The sequence below is a fragment of the Oncorhynchus gorbuscha genome, linkage group LG09 (assembly GCF_021184085.1).
Source record: "Oncorhynchus gorbuscha isolate QuinsamMale2020 ecotype Even-year linkage group LG09, OgorEven_v1.0, whole genome shotgun sequence".
NCBI lineage: Eukaryota > Metazoa > Chordata > Actinopteri > Salmoniformes > Salmonidae > Oncorhynchus > Oncorhynchus gorbuscha.
In genome coordinates this window covers 36,423,461-36,442,713 of record NC_060181.1, presented here as the reverse complement: position 1 = coordinate 36,442,713, position 19,253 = coordinate 36,423,461, and the positions used below count along the sequence as shown (strand labels likewise).

The following is a 19,253-nucleotide window of genomic DNA, read 5'->3' as shown; positions in this document are numbered from 1 at the left end:
TACAAAACCGAACGGATGCTATTTGAGTTCAATTTATGCAAAACACCAATGCAAGGCTTATCACCAGCTGCTTTGATATCAGAAGTGGTAGCCATCAGTCACAGCACTGACCATATTGCCATCTAGTGGGACAGTAAAGACAGTGCTATATGCGCTTCACTCTGGATTCAGTTTAGTTTGTTTTTAACATGGAACTCACTCCACAGTTTTCAACATGGTTTAGCAATACTGCATTTCACTTGCTGTTATGGCGTTTTGGAGAAATGCATTTATTAAATGAAATATACTGTTACACTTCCTGAAATGTGTGAAATGAATAGAAGAACTGTAGAACTAAATCAATTAACTTGTCAGTTGTGTCAGGAGTCAGCTTTAGTCTGGGCTATGTCTCATTGAGACTGACGATTCATAGATACAGTGCAGACTGTTCCTAGGAAGTGCTGATGGGGGTAGGAAAAAAATTGCTGTTATATGACACCATGGCGATGTCTGCCAACATACTCATGTTTGCAATACAGAAATGATCAGAATGCCATGAAGAGGATGCGGAACCTCACTTCAAAGGATTTGGTGTTTATGAAGTCAAAGTGTCAAGTCTAAAGAGGAGTCGGCACTGAAAATGTGACTGATAGGAATACAAATTCCATACAAATCTTATCAACTAGTTCATGTTTAGATGTCTAGACATGTGCAATTGTTATCAGTGTGGAACATTGTTTTTCCAATTCTGGGTGGCCATCCAAGGACATAGACTCAATGTTAAAGGGGGGCTGGACGTGCTCATTTGGCCTTATTTTTCAACTTGGTCATTAAGAAATGCAGCGGCCATGACTGAAGCCAGTCATGTATCTTGTGTGTGTGTTTACACGTGGCCAGCCTTTGTATATTCACTCTGCCAAAACAGTTCACAATTACAGTCACTCACCCTTGTAGATAACTTGAAACAGTCTAACCAGGTCTTGATGTCTTGATGTCGCCTAGGGTAGCTAGTGCTAGCCAACTTCTTTCGCCAATTAGCTTCAGCAGGCTAGTGGTGATCATGGCAAAATTGGTTTGACATTGGATAGCCTCTGGGGCAAGTTACGGACCGTCAAGAAATAACACAATGTAAATGGGACAATATTTTCATGTTGCACATCTTTTATGCTTTCAATATATGTAGATGAATTTCTACCATTTATAGTTGGTTTGAGGTTTTAAAGTCATTGAAATGTGGAGCTATTGACATTTTAAAATATTGTCCCATGTACGTTATGTAATTTACAGATGGTCCTTTACCAGACCCATAGGGATATTGAATATCAAGCCAAATTGACCATTGCATTACAGTCAGGTATCTTGCAGCTTCGCTCAGAATTGATGATTACTTGGGTGCTGCCAGCTGTGGGTATTGAAATAAGGAATAAGGAAAACCTGTTACAGTACCCTTCATTCCGTGACATACACTACATGACCAAAAGTATGTGGACACCGGCTCATTTTTTAAAATATATTTTTTTAACCTTTATTTAACTAGGCAAGTCAGTTAAGAACAAATTTTTATTTTCAATGACGACCTAGGAACCGTGGGTTAACTGCCTGTTCAGGGCAGAACGACAGATTTGTACCTTGTCAGCTCTGGGATTTGAAACTTTCATTTCAAAATCATGGGCATTAATATGGAGTTGGTCCTCCCTTTGTTGCTATAGCCTCCACTCTTCTGGGAAGGCTCTCCACTAGATGTTAGAACATTGCTGTGGGGACTTGCTTCCATTCAGCTACAAGAGCATTAGTGAGATCAGGCATTGATATAGGGCGATTAGGCCGGCTCGCAGTCAGTGATCCAATTCAACCCAAAGATGTTTGATAGGGTTGAGGTCAGGGCTCTGTGCATGCCAGTCAAGTTCTTCCACACTGATCTCGACAAACCATTTCTGTATGGACCTCGTTTTGTGCACAGGGGTATTGTCCTGCTGAAACAGGAAAGAGCCTTCCCAAAGCTGTTGCCACAAAGTTGGAAGCACAGAATCATCTAGAATGTCATTGTATGCTGTATCGTTAAGATCACCCTTCATTGGAACTAAGGGGCCTAGCCTGAATCATGAAAAACAGCCCAGAACATTATTCGTCCTACACCAAACTTTACAGTTGGCACTATGCGTTGGGGCAGGTAACGTTCTCCTACATCCGCCAAACCCAGATGGTGAAGCGTAATTCATCACTCCAGAGAAGGTGTTTCAAATGTTCCAGAGTCCAATGGCGAGCTTTATACCACTTCAGCCGAGGCTTGGCATTGCGCATGGTGATCTTAGGCTTGTGAGCAGCTGTTCGGCCATAAAATCCCATTTCATGAAGCTCCTGACGAACAGTTCTTGTGCTGACGTTGCTTCCAGAGGCAGTTTGAAACTCGGTAGTGAGTGTTTCAACCAAGCACATACGATTTTTACGCACTGCAGCACTCTGCGGTCCCGTTCTGTGAACTTGTGTGGCCTGCCATTTCAAGGCTGAGCTGTTTCCAGTTCACAATAGCAGCACGTACAGTTGACCGGGGCAGCTCTAGCATGGCTGAAATGTGAAATCCTATGACAGTGCCACATTGAAAGTCACTGAGTTCTTCAGTAAGGCCATTCTACTGCCAATGTTTGTCTATGGAGATTGCATGGTGGTGTTCTCAATTTTATACACCTGTCAGCAACAGGTGAGGAAATAGCCAAATCCACTAATTTGAAGGGATGTCCACATACCTCTGTATAAATAGTGTAAAAAATGTCCTAACATCTGGCAAATCTAGGTTTTGGACAAGACTGACTTTATGACCAAAATGATCCTTTTTACACATATGTTTCTGCCCCTGAACAGTCAGTTAACCCACTGTTCCTAGGCCGTCATTGAAAATAGGAATTTGTTCTTAACTGACTTGCCTAGTTAAATAAAGGTAAAATAAATAAAAATATTGATGTCACTTAGGCCGTTTTCAAAAACAGAAGTTGCTTTTTAGGATCAGTCTTTACATTTTCTGTGAGTCAGATGATTTCTGTGGCTTCTGTTATTGATAGAGGAACATCTGAGGTGTTTCTTACTGTTGGCAGTAAAACAGCTATCCCCCTAAAAAGTCTTTAGCAGTGTGCCTAAATTATATGAATTAACTGGAAAGGTGAAAGCAATATGGCGTCATCCCCAACACTAGCCATGCCACAATAAGGCTTGGAAGGGATAATAGCAGTACTAATCCCCCACTCCATCTGCACAGCACTAAGCAACCTAAAACCAGTATAATACATCGTTAATGGCATGTTCCACAGTGGCCCCGCCCCTCCATCTCTAACATAACCCGTAAACCCCACCCCCTTCATGTCCAGTGTGCTCCACCTACCAAGACCACTCTCATGAATTCTTAATGCCCGTGATGCCCAGCAGATGGCAGCTGTGGGTGATATTAGAAAACAAAGCCAGCAGACTGTGTTCGTGAGGAACTGTAACTCATATGCCACAGTGGCCCAAGGACTTATGGGTTCCAATACACTCACACTCCTCACATCTCACTGAATACCTTGTAAAAATATTTAGTTTTGTGAGTTTGGTCCAGCCAATGTAATATGCTGACATTCTCACTCCTTTGGTCACTTGTTGGTAAATTGTACATCATTGCTACATGTGCCTAGCAGTGAATGACATTTGTGTAGTGAGGTAATCATTTTCTGAAGACAAACAAACATCAACTATCAAAGCATTTTATTTTTCTGTTCATAATTTTTTTAATTCAAAACCCCTCTTTTAAGATGTTTACAGCACACCAAACACATAACTTGTCACAACAGCCAAGGATGGAAAATAATCTATATTGAGTGTGTTGGGTCAGACTTTGGCCCCTTGACCTGTGCTTTATATTAAAACAAAATGACAAAAACGTTTATTTTAAAAAACAAACATGAAACACCAAACGGTTGGAACTGAAACTATTTACATATTGCCTTACAAATAATAGATGAAAGTTCCTGCTATGTAAAATACCAGTACAATTATAAATTAACTTGCATCAACAGCAAGACAAAGTTAAAAATGTACTTAGGGATGCGATTAAATCCTAAATCCGAAGCAGTTTGACCTTAACTTTAAAAACATTATGGCCGTGCCACTCTGTCACTTTTACCGCAACAGCAGCGTTAACAGTCAGGTTCCAGTATTTCAAGCTGTAAACAGATATGTCCTTGTTGACCCATCTGTTATGGATGGATGTTAAGGCCAAACCGCTAGGTTTGATTTAGACTAGAGATTACCGGCCCCGATCCTAGAAAGCCACAGCTCTGTGGCCCTCAGTTTGCACATCAGTTGGCAGTGCGCCTCCCCAGGACTAACGCTGGTATAGAAACTGTTAGACTACTGTTTTGGACCTCCCCATCTCCCATTATTTTTTTTAAATTCCTAAAACAAGTCATATACTGTGTGAGGGATTAAACAGTCTTTGCTATGCTATCTTACGCGAGACAGGACTTTCATTGATGGGTGGAATCTGGTACAAAATGCATTGAGGGGAAAGAGGAGACCGTTTGTGGCAGACAACGATGACGATAGAGGTTCCTGAACTTCCTGTTGCCTATTTTCTAGCCTGGTATCCCTGGCTGCCTGAGTAGTGAGCATGGTGCTGTGTAGAGTGCTGTCCTGTAGGGGGCATTCTTTCCTCACCGTGGCCCAGAGAGGTAGATGAGACTTGGCTGGACCACAGAGAACGATAAGAGGCCTCTAGTGGCCAAAAGGTCATATTAGCATGGGCAGCGCCATTGAGGGCTTCCAACATTTCAATTTAGTCAACTGCGTGGAACTTCCAACTTCATTGGCTGATCCCTCCTGATGACCCTGTTGGAGTAATGTCCAACTGGGTCATCAGGCAGAATCAGCCAATCGTAAAGAAGAAAATTGACTACTTCAAAATGGAGATTGCCTTAATGGTGCTGCTCATGCTGTCACAGACACTATAATAGCACAGATACAAAGAGGAGTCCTCTATCTATCTCTATGGGCTGAACTGGACTGGACTCTGGGCTGCATGGCCTGTCATGGGTCTTGGAACGCTGTTGGATGGTTGTTGAACACTGACGTCAACGAGGGACAGTGTGGGCCACTTCTGTTGTGCTGGTCATTATTGCGACAGCCGTTCTTAAATTAGTCCATAACACACATCTAGTTGCAACTGATCATATCATTGGCAAGCCATTCGAGATAAAACCAGCCCCCCCCCTCATCCATTTATTTTAGATCCCTTACACATTGAAGAGATTTGGGGTGGTCGTTTAACATGGAATGATTAACAAATTAATTGTCGATAAAATCTCATTTTCATATTGTATCTCATATATAAAAACGAAGAAAAAAAACAGCCTCTATAGTGATATCTATGGTATACAAAGAGAAACAATCTGAAAGATCACACTTTTTTGTGGTTATTGTTCTACAGCTTGGATCTGGATCCAGAGGTTCGCTGGGGAAAGACAAGCCTAGTCAGTCATCATCGTCGTCATCGTCATCATCATCATCCTCCCCTTCATCCTCAGCATCCCTCTTTCTCTTCTCAACTTTGACTCCTGTCTTCTCCTCTGCACAGGACAAAAGCCAATCAAAATGTCAGAATTTGTCTGATAAAATTAAAAAGAGGTGACAATCATTTCTAATCAGGACTAAGTCAAAATTAACAATGGCAATCAAATACAATTGGCATTTCCCTTCATTCAGAATTCGATGAGATCATATCCACAGGCTGTGTGGGATTTGATGCACAACCCACTGTATGTTCCGCTCCCACATACCCATCTCAAAAACACCTGAGGGAAAACAAACAGTACCACCAGTATACCTCTGTTCAGTCACGTAACAAAGTCCACCCTGTAGACTGAATTACCATTAGCGAAACACTGCAAGAGAGGCCAACGTGCTGACCTTAACGGTCGTGTCGTGTGTGTGAGCGTCGCAAAATAAAATGTACACATACATGTTATTCAATCATTGCACCCACACTGCTCGCGAGCATCTGCGTTGCCAGGCGCTTAAATAGAAGTTGATTCTATTCGTGACGCAGAACACGCTGCAAGTCCTGCCTCTCCCATCTCCTCAATGGTTTTTAGAAGCATATACCCAAGTGCCATCTTCTCATTGGGTTTTAGGAACATATACCTATGTGGGTGATTGAAAGATGAACTGAGGTCAGTTGTGGTACTGCACCTTAATATGAAAGTTAGTTGCCAATCACCATATAAAGTCCAAAGAAGAAAAAGAAGCCTGGAAGGAGGCGAGATGACTAGAAACGATTCGGTTTACCTTTTATCTGTGGATTAATTGTCAGAGTAGAGGACCTTGTACATTTAAGGTAAAATAACAACTCAATGTTTATATCCCAGGACAAATTAGCTAGCAACAGCAAGCTATCTAGCTAAATAGGACATATTAGCTTGCTAGCTAAATTGCCAAAAATGTCTAATGCTTTTCGACCTGTCCCCAAATTAATATAATTGATTCAGATGTTGTTTTGATATTTCAACCTGCCTATTGCGTTTGGTGTGGGGGGGACAAAATCAATTTGGCATGTGGTTTGGGCATGGTGTAAGGAATCCAGTTTGGTTTCATGTTAATGTAGTTCTCTTGCATCAAAGTACACTTTCAAAGGCTCCCCAATACCTCAGATCTAATGCGTACATATAAGGTAGTAGCTAAGTATTCTTGCGGTCAATTTATATAGCTAGGCTTGAGGCCCATGCAATTTCCACAGAGTTGGGTATGGCTGCCTTTTCCTGTTATTTTCCTTGCCTATGGAAAAGCCTGCAGACTAAACTTAAACTTGAGTCTCTTGCCCCCCTGTCGCCCATTTTAAACATTTATTGGAGGATTTTTATTTTTGTATTGCCTGTAACAGTTTCGGGTAATGCAAGATCTTGTGCTGTTAGGGGAATAACCTGTGTGGAAATGTAACAATCTGCTGCTGTATTTTTTTGTGTTATCTGTGATCGTTTTGTTTGTCTTGTGTAGTTTCTTAATCATTGCACCGCCACCCAAAGGACATCCAGCCAACGTGACAACTGTAGGAAGCATCCCTGTGGAACGCTTCGACACCTTGTAGAGTCCATGTCCCAACTAATTGAGGCTGTTCTGAGCCCAAAATGGGGGAGTGCCGTGCAACTGAGCATAAGGACGGTGTTCCAAATGTTTGGTATACATGGTGTATGTTGACTACATCAATAGATCTGTGAGACAAACATATCTGACCCTTTCCAGGCTAGAGTCCATGTACTTGGGTTTGATTACTAGTGACCGGTCAATAACAATTCTTGTCCTCACCTTTTCCATCCTCCTCCTCTGCGTAGTCATCATCATCCTCTTCATCCTTAGGAGTGGGAGGAGTTCACATTCTTTAATTAAGCATAGACTCGAGTCTTCGGAAATAAAACGAAGATGTTCTGAAAAAACACGACAAATATTTCAGTTGTCTCACCTGGATCTTTTCCTTCGTTAGGTAAGAGAGCCCAACCTCTCTTCCTTCCGAGACCTCCTCTTCCTCCTCCTCGTCGTCATCTTCATCGTCATAGTCCCCTGTTGGTCCGGCTCCGTCCTCCCCCCTCATCATCTATGATGAAGAAGCATTTCGTTCAAGAAAGTTCAGCTTAAATATCACTGACACCACGTTGTTGTGTTGTGGTAGACTTACTCACCGTCGGCGTCTGCCTCTGAGTCAGGGGCCTCATTGTCCTCCTGGTCGAAGCCGTCCAGGTAGGTGACCTGAGGCAGCAGCTCAAAGATGCTCTCACGGTACTCCTCCAGTGTGGTGATCTCACAGTTAAACAGGTCCAGGCTCTTCAGGTTCTTCAGATTTTGCTGTGGTTTTAGAGAGAAGGGGTGAGAGCACACCCTATCAGACAATCCTTCTTAATCATTCTCTCCAAGTACTAGTCTCCTTGTGAATGGGATGATTAGTTTGTGCTATAATATAATACCCGAAGCTAACAGTAGTTTTCCCAGATAATATAAAACCAGCAGCCTCAGGACAAACTCTAGCCTTTTGGGGCCCTAAACGAGATTAAGTTTCAGTTTTAAAGTACATTTCCTGCTATTCTACACATTTTTTTCCATGGAATGTAAAGAACATTTAGTCATTTTAAAGGATTTTTTCTGCAGTTATACACATTTTGCCATGAGGTGGAGAGAACATGTAGCAATTTTATAACAAATTTCATGCAAGTCTACAAATTTTGCCATGGGGTTACGGATACAGGTATCCCGTGTGTGTGTGTGTGTGTGTGTGTGTGTGTGTGTGTGTGTGTGTGTGTGTGTGTGTGTGTGTGTGTGTGTGTGTGTGTGTGTGTGTGTGTGTGTGTGTGTGTGTGTGTGTGTGTGTATCCTGTGTTCTTTTCTCTCCTTCTCCCCTCACAGGTGAAAATCATCACTCCCCAATCAATCATCAATCAGAAGACACACCTCCTCCTGTTTCCTACCCAATCACAGTTCCTTTCCATTGGTTTAGAAAAACCCTGTCAGTTGTTTGCTCTAGAGCTCAATCTCTCTGTAAATGCCATGTCTGTAGATCGTGCTCTGTTTCACCATCTCCTACTATGTCTCTCTTTGTGTATTGAGCTCTCTTTTGTTTGAGCACCTCCATATCACTTTGTCCTCACCTGTGAGTATTGTTTTTGGTTATGGTGTTTGTTTGCTGGTGGAAAAAGGGGGAAACGAGACAAGTCGCCCATGGGTATACACTACCACATAGGTAAACTTTGTTACCACTAGTTAGAATTGGGAGGACCACCCACTGTATTTTTGGTTAGTTAGTTGTTGTTGAAATAGGCTAGTCTAGCTTAGGGGTGTTTTGGATGCTTATTGTTTCTTTCCTTGGGTCCAGCTCAGCCCCTTTTCCTGCTCAAAATCAATGGGGGCCCCTGGAGGTCTGGGCCATGATTATTGCAGGTTTAGATGGCTGGCTCGACTAACTTAACAGTCTATAAATTGTTAGCTGACATGGCTAATTGAGGGACTGTCAGTGACTGACATAAGACAAATTGCTGATGCACAACCAAATGTTTTACTTGCACCTTGTGTACTCTACTATATACTAAGTCTCAACAGTAAGTTATTGTTATTCATTGTGTATTTATTCCTACTGTTATCATTTTTCTGTGCTTTTTCTGCATTGTTGAGAAAGCACTTCACTGTTAGTCTACACAGGTTGTTTATGAAGCATGTGACAAATACAATTTGATATATAAGTCCCAAAAAACTGCTTCTGCCTGGAACCGCAGAATGCTACAACTGTAGCATTAACGACTCTACTCACCAGGGCCTCAACGTTGCTCAGCTCCTTTATCTTGTTGCCACTCAGGTTTAGATACGTCAGGTTGGGGGATTTCTCTGAAAGTGTCTCCAAATGACCTGAGATATTGTTGTCACTCAGCTCCAACTGTGAGGAAAGAATATAATACATTTCTTGATTAATCATTTTGGGAAAAATATGTAATCCTGCATGACAAATATTGGGAGTGAAGCCAGAGTGGCTTATAATTCCGCTAACTAAATTGTCAGTGAGAATTGATTGCTCAAAAAGATCCGGCTTCCCTACTCACCTTGTGCAGTTTGGGCAGCGACGGTAGCTTTGCCAGGGAGGTGAGTCCAACGTTGACCATGCTGAGGAATTCCAGCTCCTTGAAGTCATCTGTCAGGCCCTCTACTTCACCATCACTGGTGCGGCAGTTATCCACCACCAGCTCTGTCACCTGTAGGAATAGTCATCACCATACATTGGACACTCTTGAAAATGAGATGGTGCATCTCAAGAGATGTCATCCTTAAATGTTAAATAATCAAATTCATTAAACCAAATTAAAATGCTTAGCTAGTTTGCATTTTTATTGACAAAGGCAAACATTTGATTTGTTTGGTTTAATTCACCATTTTGTAATCATATTGCATGTTGATTGGAAAAGCTGACCCTTGACCTAAAGTCAGCTGTTTCCTGTGAACACATGCCTTTTCAAAAATGTTCTGCTTGAATGCATTGTGTGGACAAGACTGAAGCCCTGTCTGGAAAAACGCCACGTTTGGAGTAGCTGACTAGCTACAAGGCTTCAAGAGGTAAAAATATAAATGTGCTAACCAATGATGTGTATAACCCCTAGATGACTGACAGGGGGCACTGTATTGACGCCACTGCACAGTCATTTTCGCACTCCATTTGAATTAATTTTTTTGGAAGCTATAGAAACATTTAATAATGTCTACATTCTTTGACATTCTATTACAGACACGTTCATGCATACTTTATATTAATTTGTGCTATAATGCGCTGAACAAAACATGAAACATTTTCCTTAATGTATTTTTTTGTTGTACTAATGTTACTGTCCCCACTATAATGACAAAAATACTTAAATACATGTAACTTTGTCCTTTAAACATTTAATTGAAATACTGTGGAATTACATTCATTCCTCTAGAGGATTGGGGAGTGCCAATATGGCCGACAGGTGGCTTCAAAGCCTCAATGGTCAATACATACTTTTGGTCATGTAGTGTATGTGGACACCTGCTCGTTGAACATTCATTCCGAAATCATGGGCATTAATATAACAGCCTCCACTCTTCTGAGAAGGTTTTCCACTAGATGTTGGAACATTGCTGCAGGGACTTCAGCCACAAGAGCTTTAGTGAAGTCGGGCACTGATGTTGGGCAATTTGGCCTGGCTAGCAGTCGGCATTCCAATTCATCCCAGAGGTGTTCAATAGGTTTGAGGTCAGGGCTCTGTGCAGGCCAGTCAAGTTCTTTCACACTGATCTCGACAAACCATTTCTGTATGGACCTCGCTTTGTGCACGGGAGTATTGTCCTGCTGAAACTGGAAAGGGCCTTCCCCAAACTGCCAAAGTTGGAAGCACAGAATTGTCTAAAATGTCATTGTATGCTGTAGCAATAAGATTTCCCTTCACTAGAACTAAGGGGCCTAGCCCGACTCATGAAAAACAGCCCACGACTATTATTCCTCCTCCACCAAACTTTACAGTTGGCACTATGCATTCAGGCAGGTAGCGTTCTCCTGGCATCCGTCAAACCCAGATTTGTCCGTCGGACTGCCAGATAGTTTAGTGATTCATCACTCCAGAGAAGGCGCTTCCAATGCTCCTGAGTCCAATCGCAGTGAGCTTTACACCACTCCAGCTGACCCTTGGCATTGTGCATGGTGATCTTAGGCTTGTGTGGCTGCTCGGCCATGGAATCCCATTTCATGAAGCTTCAGTTCTTGTGCTGACGTTGCTTCCAGAGGCAGTTTGGAACTCTGTAGTGGGGTGTTGCAGCCGAGGACAGACGCTTTTTACGTGCTTCATCACTCTGCAGTCCAGTTCTGAGCTTGTGTGGCATACTACTACGCGGCTGAGCCGTTCTTGCTCCTAGATGTTTCCACTTCACAATAACAGCACTTACAGTTGACAGGAGAAGCTCTAGCAGGGCAGAAATTTGACCAACTGACTTGTTGGGAAGGTGGCATCCTATGACCGTGCCACATTGAAAGTCACTGAGCTCTTCAGTACGGGCCATTCTACTGGCAATGTTTGTCTATGGAAATTGCATGGCTGTGTGCTCAATTTTATACACCTGACAGCAACGAGTGTGACTAAAAAAGCTGAATCCACTCATTTGAAAGGGTGTCCACATAATGTTGGTGATGTAGTGTAGCATCAGCAATCCAGGGATTACAGTGCATTCAGACCACTTGACTTTTTCCACAATTTGTTACGTTAGCTTTATTCTAAAATGGACACCAAAAAAAATCCTCAATCTATACACAATACTCCATAATGACAAAGGGAAAACAGGTTTTTATAAATGTTTGCAAATGTATAAAATAAAAAAGATACCTTATTTACATAAGTATTCAGACCCTTTGCTATGAGACTCGAAATTGAGCTCCAGTGAATCCTGTTTCCATTGATCATCCTTGATGTTTCTACAACTTGATTGGAGTCCACCTGTGGCAAATTCAATTGAATGGACATATGATTTGGAAAGGCACACACCTGTCTCTAAGGTCCTACAGTTGACAGTGCATGTCAGAGCAAAAAACAAGCCATGAGGTCGAAGGAATTGTCTGTAGAGCTGAGACAGGATTGTGTCTAGGCACATCTGGGGAAGGGTACCAAAAATGTCTGCAGCATTGAAGGTCTCCAAGAACACAATGGCCTCCATCATTCTTAAATGGAAGAAGTTTGGAACCACCAAGACTCTTCCTAGAGCTGGCCGCCTGGCCAAACTGTGCAATCGGAGAAGGGCCTTGGTCAGGGAGGTGACCCAGAACCCGATGGTCACTGACAGAGATCCAGAGTTCCTCTGTGGAGGAGGGAGAACCTGCAAGTAGGACAACCATCTCTGCAGCACTCTACCAATTAGGCCATTATGGTAGAGTGGCCAGACGGAAGGCACTACAGCCTGCTTGGAGTTTGCCAACAGGCACCAAAAGGACTCTCAGACCATGAGAAATCAAGATTCTCTGGTCTGATGAAACAAAGATTGAACTCTTTGGCCTGAATGCCAAGCGTCACGTCTGGAGGAGACCTGGCAACATCCTTACGGTGAAGCGTGGTGGTGGCATCATCATGCTATGGGGATGTTTTTTAGTGGCAGGGACTGGGAGATTAGTCAGGATAAAGGTAAAGATGTACGGAGCAAAGTACAGAGCGATCATTGATGAAAACCTGCTCCAGAGCATTCAGGACATCAGACTGGGGCAAAGGTTCACCTTCCAACAGGACAAAAACCCTATGTACACAGCCAAGACAACGCAGGAATGGCTTTGTGTCTCAAGTTTCTGAATGTCCTTGAGTTGCCCAGCCAGAGCCTGGACTTGAACCCTAACGAACATCTCTGGAGAGACCTGAAAATAGCTGTGCAGTGACGCTCCCCACCCAACCTGACACAGCTTGAGAGGATCTGCAGAGAAGAATGGGGAAAAACTCTCCAAATACAGGTGCGCCAAGCTTGTAGCGTCATACCCAAGAAGAGTAATCACTTCCAAAGGTGTTTCATCAAAGTCCAAAGTGTCTGAATACTTATGTAAATGTCATATTTCCATGTATTTATTTTTTACATTTGCAAAAAAATCTAAACATGTTTTTGCTTTGTCAGTATGGGATATTTTGTGTAGATTAATGAGGGTAAAATATTTAATCAATTTTAGAATAAGGCTGTAAAGTCACGATGTGGAAAAAGTCAAGGGGTCTGAATACTTTCCGAATGCACTGTATCATACCTTTTAAAATTGAAAATAATACGCTCCTCAAAACAAGAGATGGTAAAGGAGGCTGGTGTTGTCACAGCCTTAGTCTGGTTTAATCTTCACCTAATGCCTCTCGGTTGTAAAGGACCAGTTCTGTGCACATCTTGATATCGTCATTGAGTGGGAAACAGTGGAGATGTAGCCTACATCCTATTAATGGACTTCACTGCTGAATGCACAGCAGTTATGCAACTACAGAAATGGTAAGAGAAATAGGTTTGTCGAAGGCTAGAGGCAGTGGCATGAATGACTGGGGACCTGGTTTGTCAATTCTCAAACAAGCGCCGTCTCTGAGGGTTGGGGGATTTACTGTAGCCTAATCTACTAAATTGGGGGGAGGTCTGAGCCCCGCACGCCATCTGCCATATTACTTAAATTCATAAAATGCACAACAGGACCGCAAACGCTGCTACACTTGAATGTATACATATACGTTTTACTAAGACTTCGTCGTTAATGTCCCGAGGAAAAGCCTGTCGTTACATAATCACTACATCATGGAGGCAAAATAGACCATTTGTTTTCCGATGAGAGTACAAGTAGGTTGTTTAAATGGCCGGCTGAGTGAATCGTATATTTGCTTGGAAGTAGACTTTGTACATTTTGATTTAGGCCTACATGTAACGTTAGCCGTATAATACGAACAATTTATCAATTTGCTTATCTAAATCGAGTTAAACTGGTTATCGCCGTTAAAATGTGCTCGTGTATAGATGTAACAAAATGACTTCCACTCCCCGCCCGTCAGAAACTGGGCTCAACAGCCTGTACTGTACAAAAAAAATCCGCTACACTGACGCCACCGTAGACAGTGACTGCGCGTCTCGCTCCGACAACGGTCTGCTTGCGTGCATGCTGGTTTTATTGCTTATACATTCTTCCAGGCGCTGTTCATTGGAGTATTGATGTTTAAATCCCGTAAACTTTAAAAAATGCTACGGTGAAATAAATGGTTCTTAGCTAAAAAACAATTAGATTAGTAAAAATGTCCGCTCAGAGAAACCAACCAGCTTGTTTTGACATTTGGTTAACCTGCTAAGATCTGTTACGCATGGAAAGCTTGAGTTTTTAAATTCGACTGAAATAGTTATTTGCATCAACATTCATATGGAATAACATCAGGCAACTTCCACGACAAACCAATTAATCGCTTCCCGGGGGCTATCGAAAGTTATTTTACATTTCCATATCAGTTGTGAATTCTCTATTTGGATTAGCTTGCTTACAGGAGTCAACACTACGTCAGTTGAGCCCTGTTAAGATGTTATTGGCTTTTCACAATTTTAATAATTCTCACAATAACATAATCGGAGCGGAATGTGTTCTTCATAATTATGCCCGCTCCGCCACCTTGAACATCCAATGGATCTCTGGCCGGGCGCAAGACAAGGCAGGCGGATGATGGCAAAGACAGTGTTGCAGATCTATAACATGCTATTAGAATCACAAAGCGATCTAAATTGCTTTGTGGATACTTTCAGTTCGTTTTTGTACAGCAACCAACATATGTTGTGATCGGACAATAATCAGAATCCAAAACAATTTAAACCTAATCGGACTCGCATCTTCTGTTGTCAATGTGCAGAGCGGAGGCTCTTAAGAAATCCTGCTCTTCTCTGGGTTATCGGCTCGCATAGTTATCACCTCTAATTTAAGATAAATAATGGCAAGTTAACTTACCTCCGCTGGTGTCCTATTCCTCAATTCTAAACTGATCCTCTTTTTCATCTCCATTATTAGTCAAATATAAAACACTAGGTTAACGTAAAATAAAAAATAAAAAAATATGGCAATACTATGTTCAACTCCAGAGTTTGGACACACAGCTCGGTTTTCTTGTATGGCCCCAGTTCTCCTACTGATCCTCCATGATACTTAGCACCCAGCCCCCTCTATCAAATCCCGCCCTATGGAGCTCTTGATAGGCCAATTCTCCATTCCTTCATTTTAATCGGATGATTGAAACGCCAATCAAACAGTTCATGCCGTTCAGCATAATCCGCCTCTTACGACAGAGGTGATTGGTTGTGATTGCGCGCGCAGTAGATTTAGATGGGTCAACGCGAACGTCAATATCATCGTTTTAAACCACCCAGTCTTCCTTTTAAACCGTCGGGGGCGTCACTAGTTAACACAGTCACAAAGTCATAATTATGGCTGAACCCCGCTAATTTAAAAAATGTATTGTCTTAATCTGATTTAACAAATAACCGTAACTTTAACCACACTGCTAACCTTATGACTAACCCTAATCTTAAATTAAGACCAAAAAAGATGCCGATCCGATTTCTCGAACATTTTTTTTCTCCGGACTAAAGATCCTTCATGTTCTACTTTGAACACAGGCCATGTTCGAGATAATCTAAACATTAATGTGCCATTGGTAAATTGTGACATACTGATCTACACATACATCAATAGGCTACTAGTTATTTATGATGTAAAGTTTGTAGATCAGTCAGTCACCTGCACTGTCGAATAACCCCATAGTCTCTGCTCTACCAGAGATCTGTATAAAACGAAGAGATGCTTATATCTCCGCCATAACAATGGAAGTCGTTTATTTAAAAAAAAAAATTGAACTCTTATTTTAACAGGTAAATTGACTGAACACATTCTCATTTACAGCAACAACCTGGGGAATAGTTACAGGGGAGAGGAATGAGCCAATTGGAAGCTGGGGATGAATAGGTGGCCATGATTGTATGAGGGCCAGATTGGGGGGGTTAGCCAGGACACCAGGGTTAACACCCCTACTCTTACAATAAGTTCCATGGAATCTTTAGTGACCACAGAGTCAGGACACCCGTTTAACATCCCATCTGAAATGCATCACCCTGCACAGGGCAATGTCACCAATCACTGACCTTGATCTTTTTTTTAGACCAGAGGAAAGAGTGCCTACTACTGGCCCTCCAACACCAGCAGCATCTGGTCTCCCATCCAGGAAAAAAACCCTTCTTAGCTTCAGTTGCAAGCCAGCAGTGGGATGCAGGGTGGTATGCTGCTTGTCCCAAAGGTGGGAGGGCAAGTTACAAGTTTAGGTCCAAAATAAGTCCATAGAAACACATTGGTCTTATTTTGGACAGATTCTAGCAAGAGTAACCCTTCGCTTCGCCTTTTCATCTCTGGCTCTACAGTCTACTCTGGCCAATGGCGTTCAAAGTTGAATAAAGTTCCATCAAAGCTGAATCAATGGGCGCATTCGAGCAGATCACTTTTTTTCAAGTCGATAATCACCACCTTCCAAATTGTGTTTCATTATAGGGATAAAAATGATCAGACTTGCAACTACATGAACGTTACAAAGACCATGTGATCAAAGGTCATGAAGTTCGGACTGCAGTGGACTGCAAATCTCTAGTTTCTCTTCACCAACTACATAATGCAGGCATTACCTGCATTGTGAGAGCTTCTATTGTCAACCAATCATTAGGGTGTTTTTGTTTGACCCAAGTGAATGTGACCAAAGACATGACTAACTTTGCAGCGATTCATGTATACATTATATATGTACAAATGAATGTGATTTTGAGGCGCTCTCTCACCAATTGATTGTACAATGTACACACATTTACAAGTTTATTTCAACATTAGCAAGAACAATGTTTTATAAACCATGGCAACACTGCCATGTTGCTCTGAGCCTTGCTGGTGCAAAACCACAAGGGTCTGAGTTTCGGCTGTTGCAGATACATCTCCCCCTACTTCACTCCACAACTTTAGTCTACAGTTGGTTGCTTTTTCCTTACCACTCAAACAAGCCCAATGTCTGCAAGATCACATAACTATAGTATTGTACATAACAGAACCGAATGTAATAGCATATTATTATTTTACTGTAAGAAAAAAACACCAGTGTGTTTTTCTCTCACATGGCCAAAACTCAACAGCATGTGCCACTAGGCAAAATACAGAGGTAAACTAATCAACAGTTTAATTAACACCATCTGCTCTAAAATTAGCTCACTGTACATCATTCAAAACAACACTACAGTTTCCTCTGAAACAACACTGTATAACTCAAGAAGATCTAATGCATATCCCCATGAAACTGGATGGGATCCAATGGTTGGTATGCAAATGCTGCATGGACGTTTCACCGGTAAAACGCGGATGATTATAATTCACGATTGACAGTGGGAAATGTGACGGGAAGGAGACCACAACAAATGTGTGAGTAAAGTAGAGGTTAAGAAATGCATGCGCAGAACCTGAAAAGTCTGATCTGCAGACATGACTTTAAACCATAAACCCACCTGGTCTTTGTTGTCATTGGCACATTTATCCAAAAGCTACAGCCCTTGTCACCCCCACCACCCTTTAATTCCCTCACAATTTATGTATCAGTCAGGAACTTGAGGTTCAAGAATGCAAAAATGATTCTAAGGCATTTTATATACAATGGTTTGAGTTTCATAAACCCCCACAATATGTTTTTAAATCTAGAGTCCAAGGCTTAGGCAGCGAACAGACTTGCTCTACCATTCGATATGCAAGGCAGAATATCCAGTTGGAACTGTAACAAAATGGCTGACCATGTACCACACCAAGCATGGTGGCTTAAAGAGGAGAGGCAGTAAGCCACACCATCTGTGCAATGTAATGGGTTGTCGACCGCTCAGCTGCTTTGCTCTCATAGACCAAAGTCCTTTGCACTCAGTCTTACATCATATCAAGCGTGTGGTATTTAAAAGCTATTCTTGCAGTCTAATCTTTCATTATTGATCCAATGGGGATGGAGACTCCGTTCGAAGGTATTACTATGAATCTGAATAGGCCTATTTGTGTATTTGTCTTGGATAAGCAGTGTGGTCTTATGATGCAACATTGCTGGCAGCATACTTTTAAAGAGTACCTTTCGTATGTATTACTAAACATACACATTCGGCCCAATCTTTTACTGATTTAGTATTTCACATTAGGATAAAAAATATCCTTTAACCCATTGTAAAAAAAAATAAAAACATGATTACACGATTAATGCAATGCCTCAAGGTGACCACTAGAGGGACAACCCACAATGACCTCTGAGAGGTGAATATCCTGACACTCAATCACTAAGCTGATTTGTTCGTTAAGTTACCAGAATGGAGGTTGATATCCACCATTGCTGTGCATGTCTGTCTCCACAAGCAACTTTTTTTGTGTGTCACTTATGGATCGGTCCACAGATATTGTACACCCAGTTTTGAGAAATAAAATTGTAACTCATTATTACTACATTTACAATCTCTGTTATAACACCTGTTACTACACAAGTTGCAAATACTTTTTTTCCCCATTTTAGAGATTTAGACAAGTGTAGCAAATGACCAACTCCATTGGTTTTGGTGAGGCTTAAAACATGCCAGACTACAAACTGTGGAGCAGTACAATTTTTTTAGGGAAAAGCTAGGAGGGATAGTTAAGGCTGGTTCGGGACAGACCTTTTAATAAAAAACATTGCATGATTCTTTCAAAGAAAGACATAGCTTGAAAAGCAACAGGTTAATTTAAGAACCATATATTACGTGTTATATTGTAAATCATAACTTTGACTGTATAGCAAGTTATCCCCCAAAACAGTGTTGTGCTATCAGTGTCCACAAGATGGCAGACGGCGCAAGGATGAAGTCAAAAGCAGATAAAACTGGATATGCGTAATCACCCATACACATACGTTGCTGTGCCTTGTATCCTGGTACATTTGTTTTCAATGACAAGTCGCTAGAGGGTGCAACAATGCTTCAACCAACGAGTTTATCTTCCTTGTCGTCTTTGACTTTGAATAGAGGCTTACTAATGCGTTATATATATAAGTCACAATTTTTTAAACTACAATTTAGCAGTTATTGTAGCTACTAAAACAGTTTTTTTCCCTCAACCATTGCACCTCATTGAGTCCTTGTCAATAAGCTTGATTGATTAGTGTTCTAGCACTGATTAGGCTATACATGCTTTGTGACCCTAAAAGATTCACAAGTACCCAAACGTT

At 41.7% G+C, this 19,253-nt stretch overlaps 1 protein-coding gene across 2 annotated transcripts; it reads right to left on the bottom strand.

Annotated features, from left to right (window-relative positions):
- Nucleotides 1–3,696: 3,696 nt before the first annotated feature.
- Nucleotides 3,697–15,155, bottom strand: LOC124043480 (acidic leucine-rich nuclear phosphoprotein 32 family member E-like). Of its 2 annotated transcripts, XM_046362115.1 has the most exons (7): nt 14,957–15,155; nt 9,576–9,725; nt 9,290–9,412; nt 7,670–7,836; nt 7,457–7,580; nt 7,303–7,348; nt 3,697–5,570 (listed from the first exon to the last, which is right to left on the bottom strand). In XM_046362115.1, exons 1-7 carry the CDS (start codon nt 15,008–15,010, stop codon nt 5,476–5,478), a joined length of 759 nt encoding a protein of 252 aa, XP_046218071.1. In that variant the 5' UTR covers nt 15,011–15,155; the 3' UTR covers nt 3,697–5,475. The 2 variants fall into 2 exon arrangements, 1 of the variants encoding a protein (XP_046218071.1); XR_006840323.1 differs by lacking the exon at nt 3,697–5,570 and having other exon boundaries at nt 7,298–7,348; nt 7,457–7,588; nt 7,674–7,836; nt 14,957–15,154.
- Nucleotides 15,156–19,253: the final 4,098 nt, after the last annotated feature.

What these genes read in the sequence shown, in the direction of transcription:
- LOC124043480 (XM_046362115.1), bottom strand. Translation starts at nt 15,010, where the DNA reads ATGGAGATGAAAAAGAGGATCAGTTTAGAATTGAGGAATAGGACACCA. An exon ending in TGAGCAACGTTGAGGCCCTG is followed by an intron (nt 7,837 to 9,289) that starts GTGAGTAGAGTC and finishes CTAAAACCACAG; the next exon opens with CAAAATCTGAAGAACCTGAA. An exon ending in GAGGCAGACGCCGACGGTGA is followed by an intron (nt 7,581 to 7,669) that starts GTAAGTCTACCA and finishes ATAGATGATGAG; the next exon opens with GGGGGAGGACGGAGCCGGAC.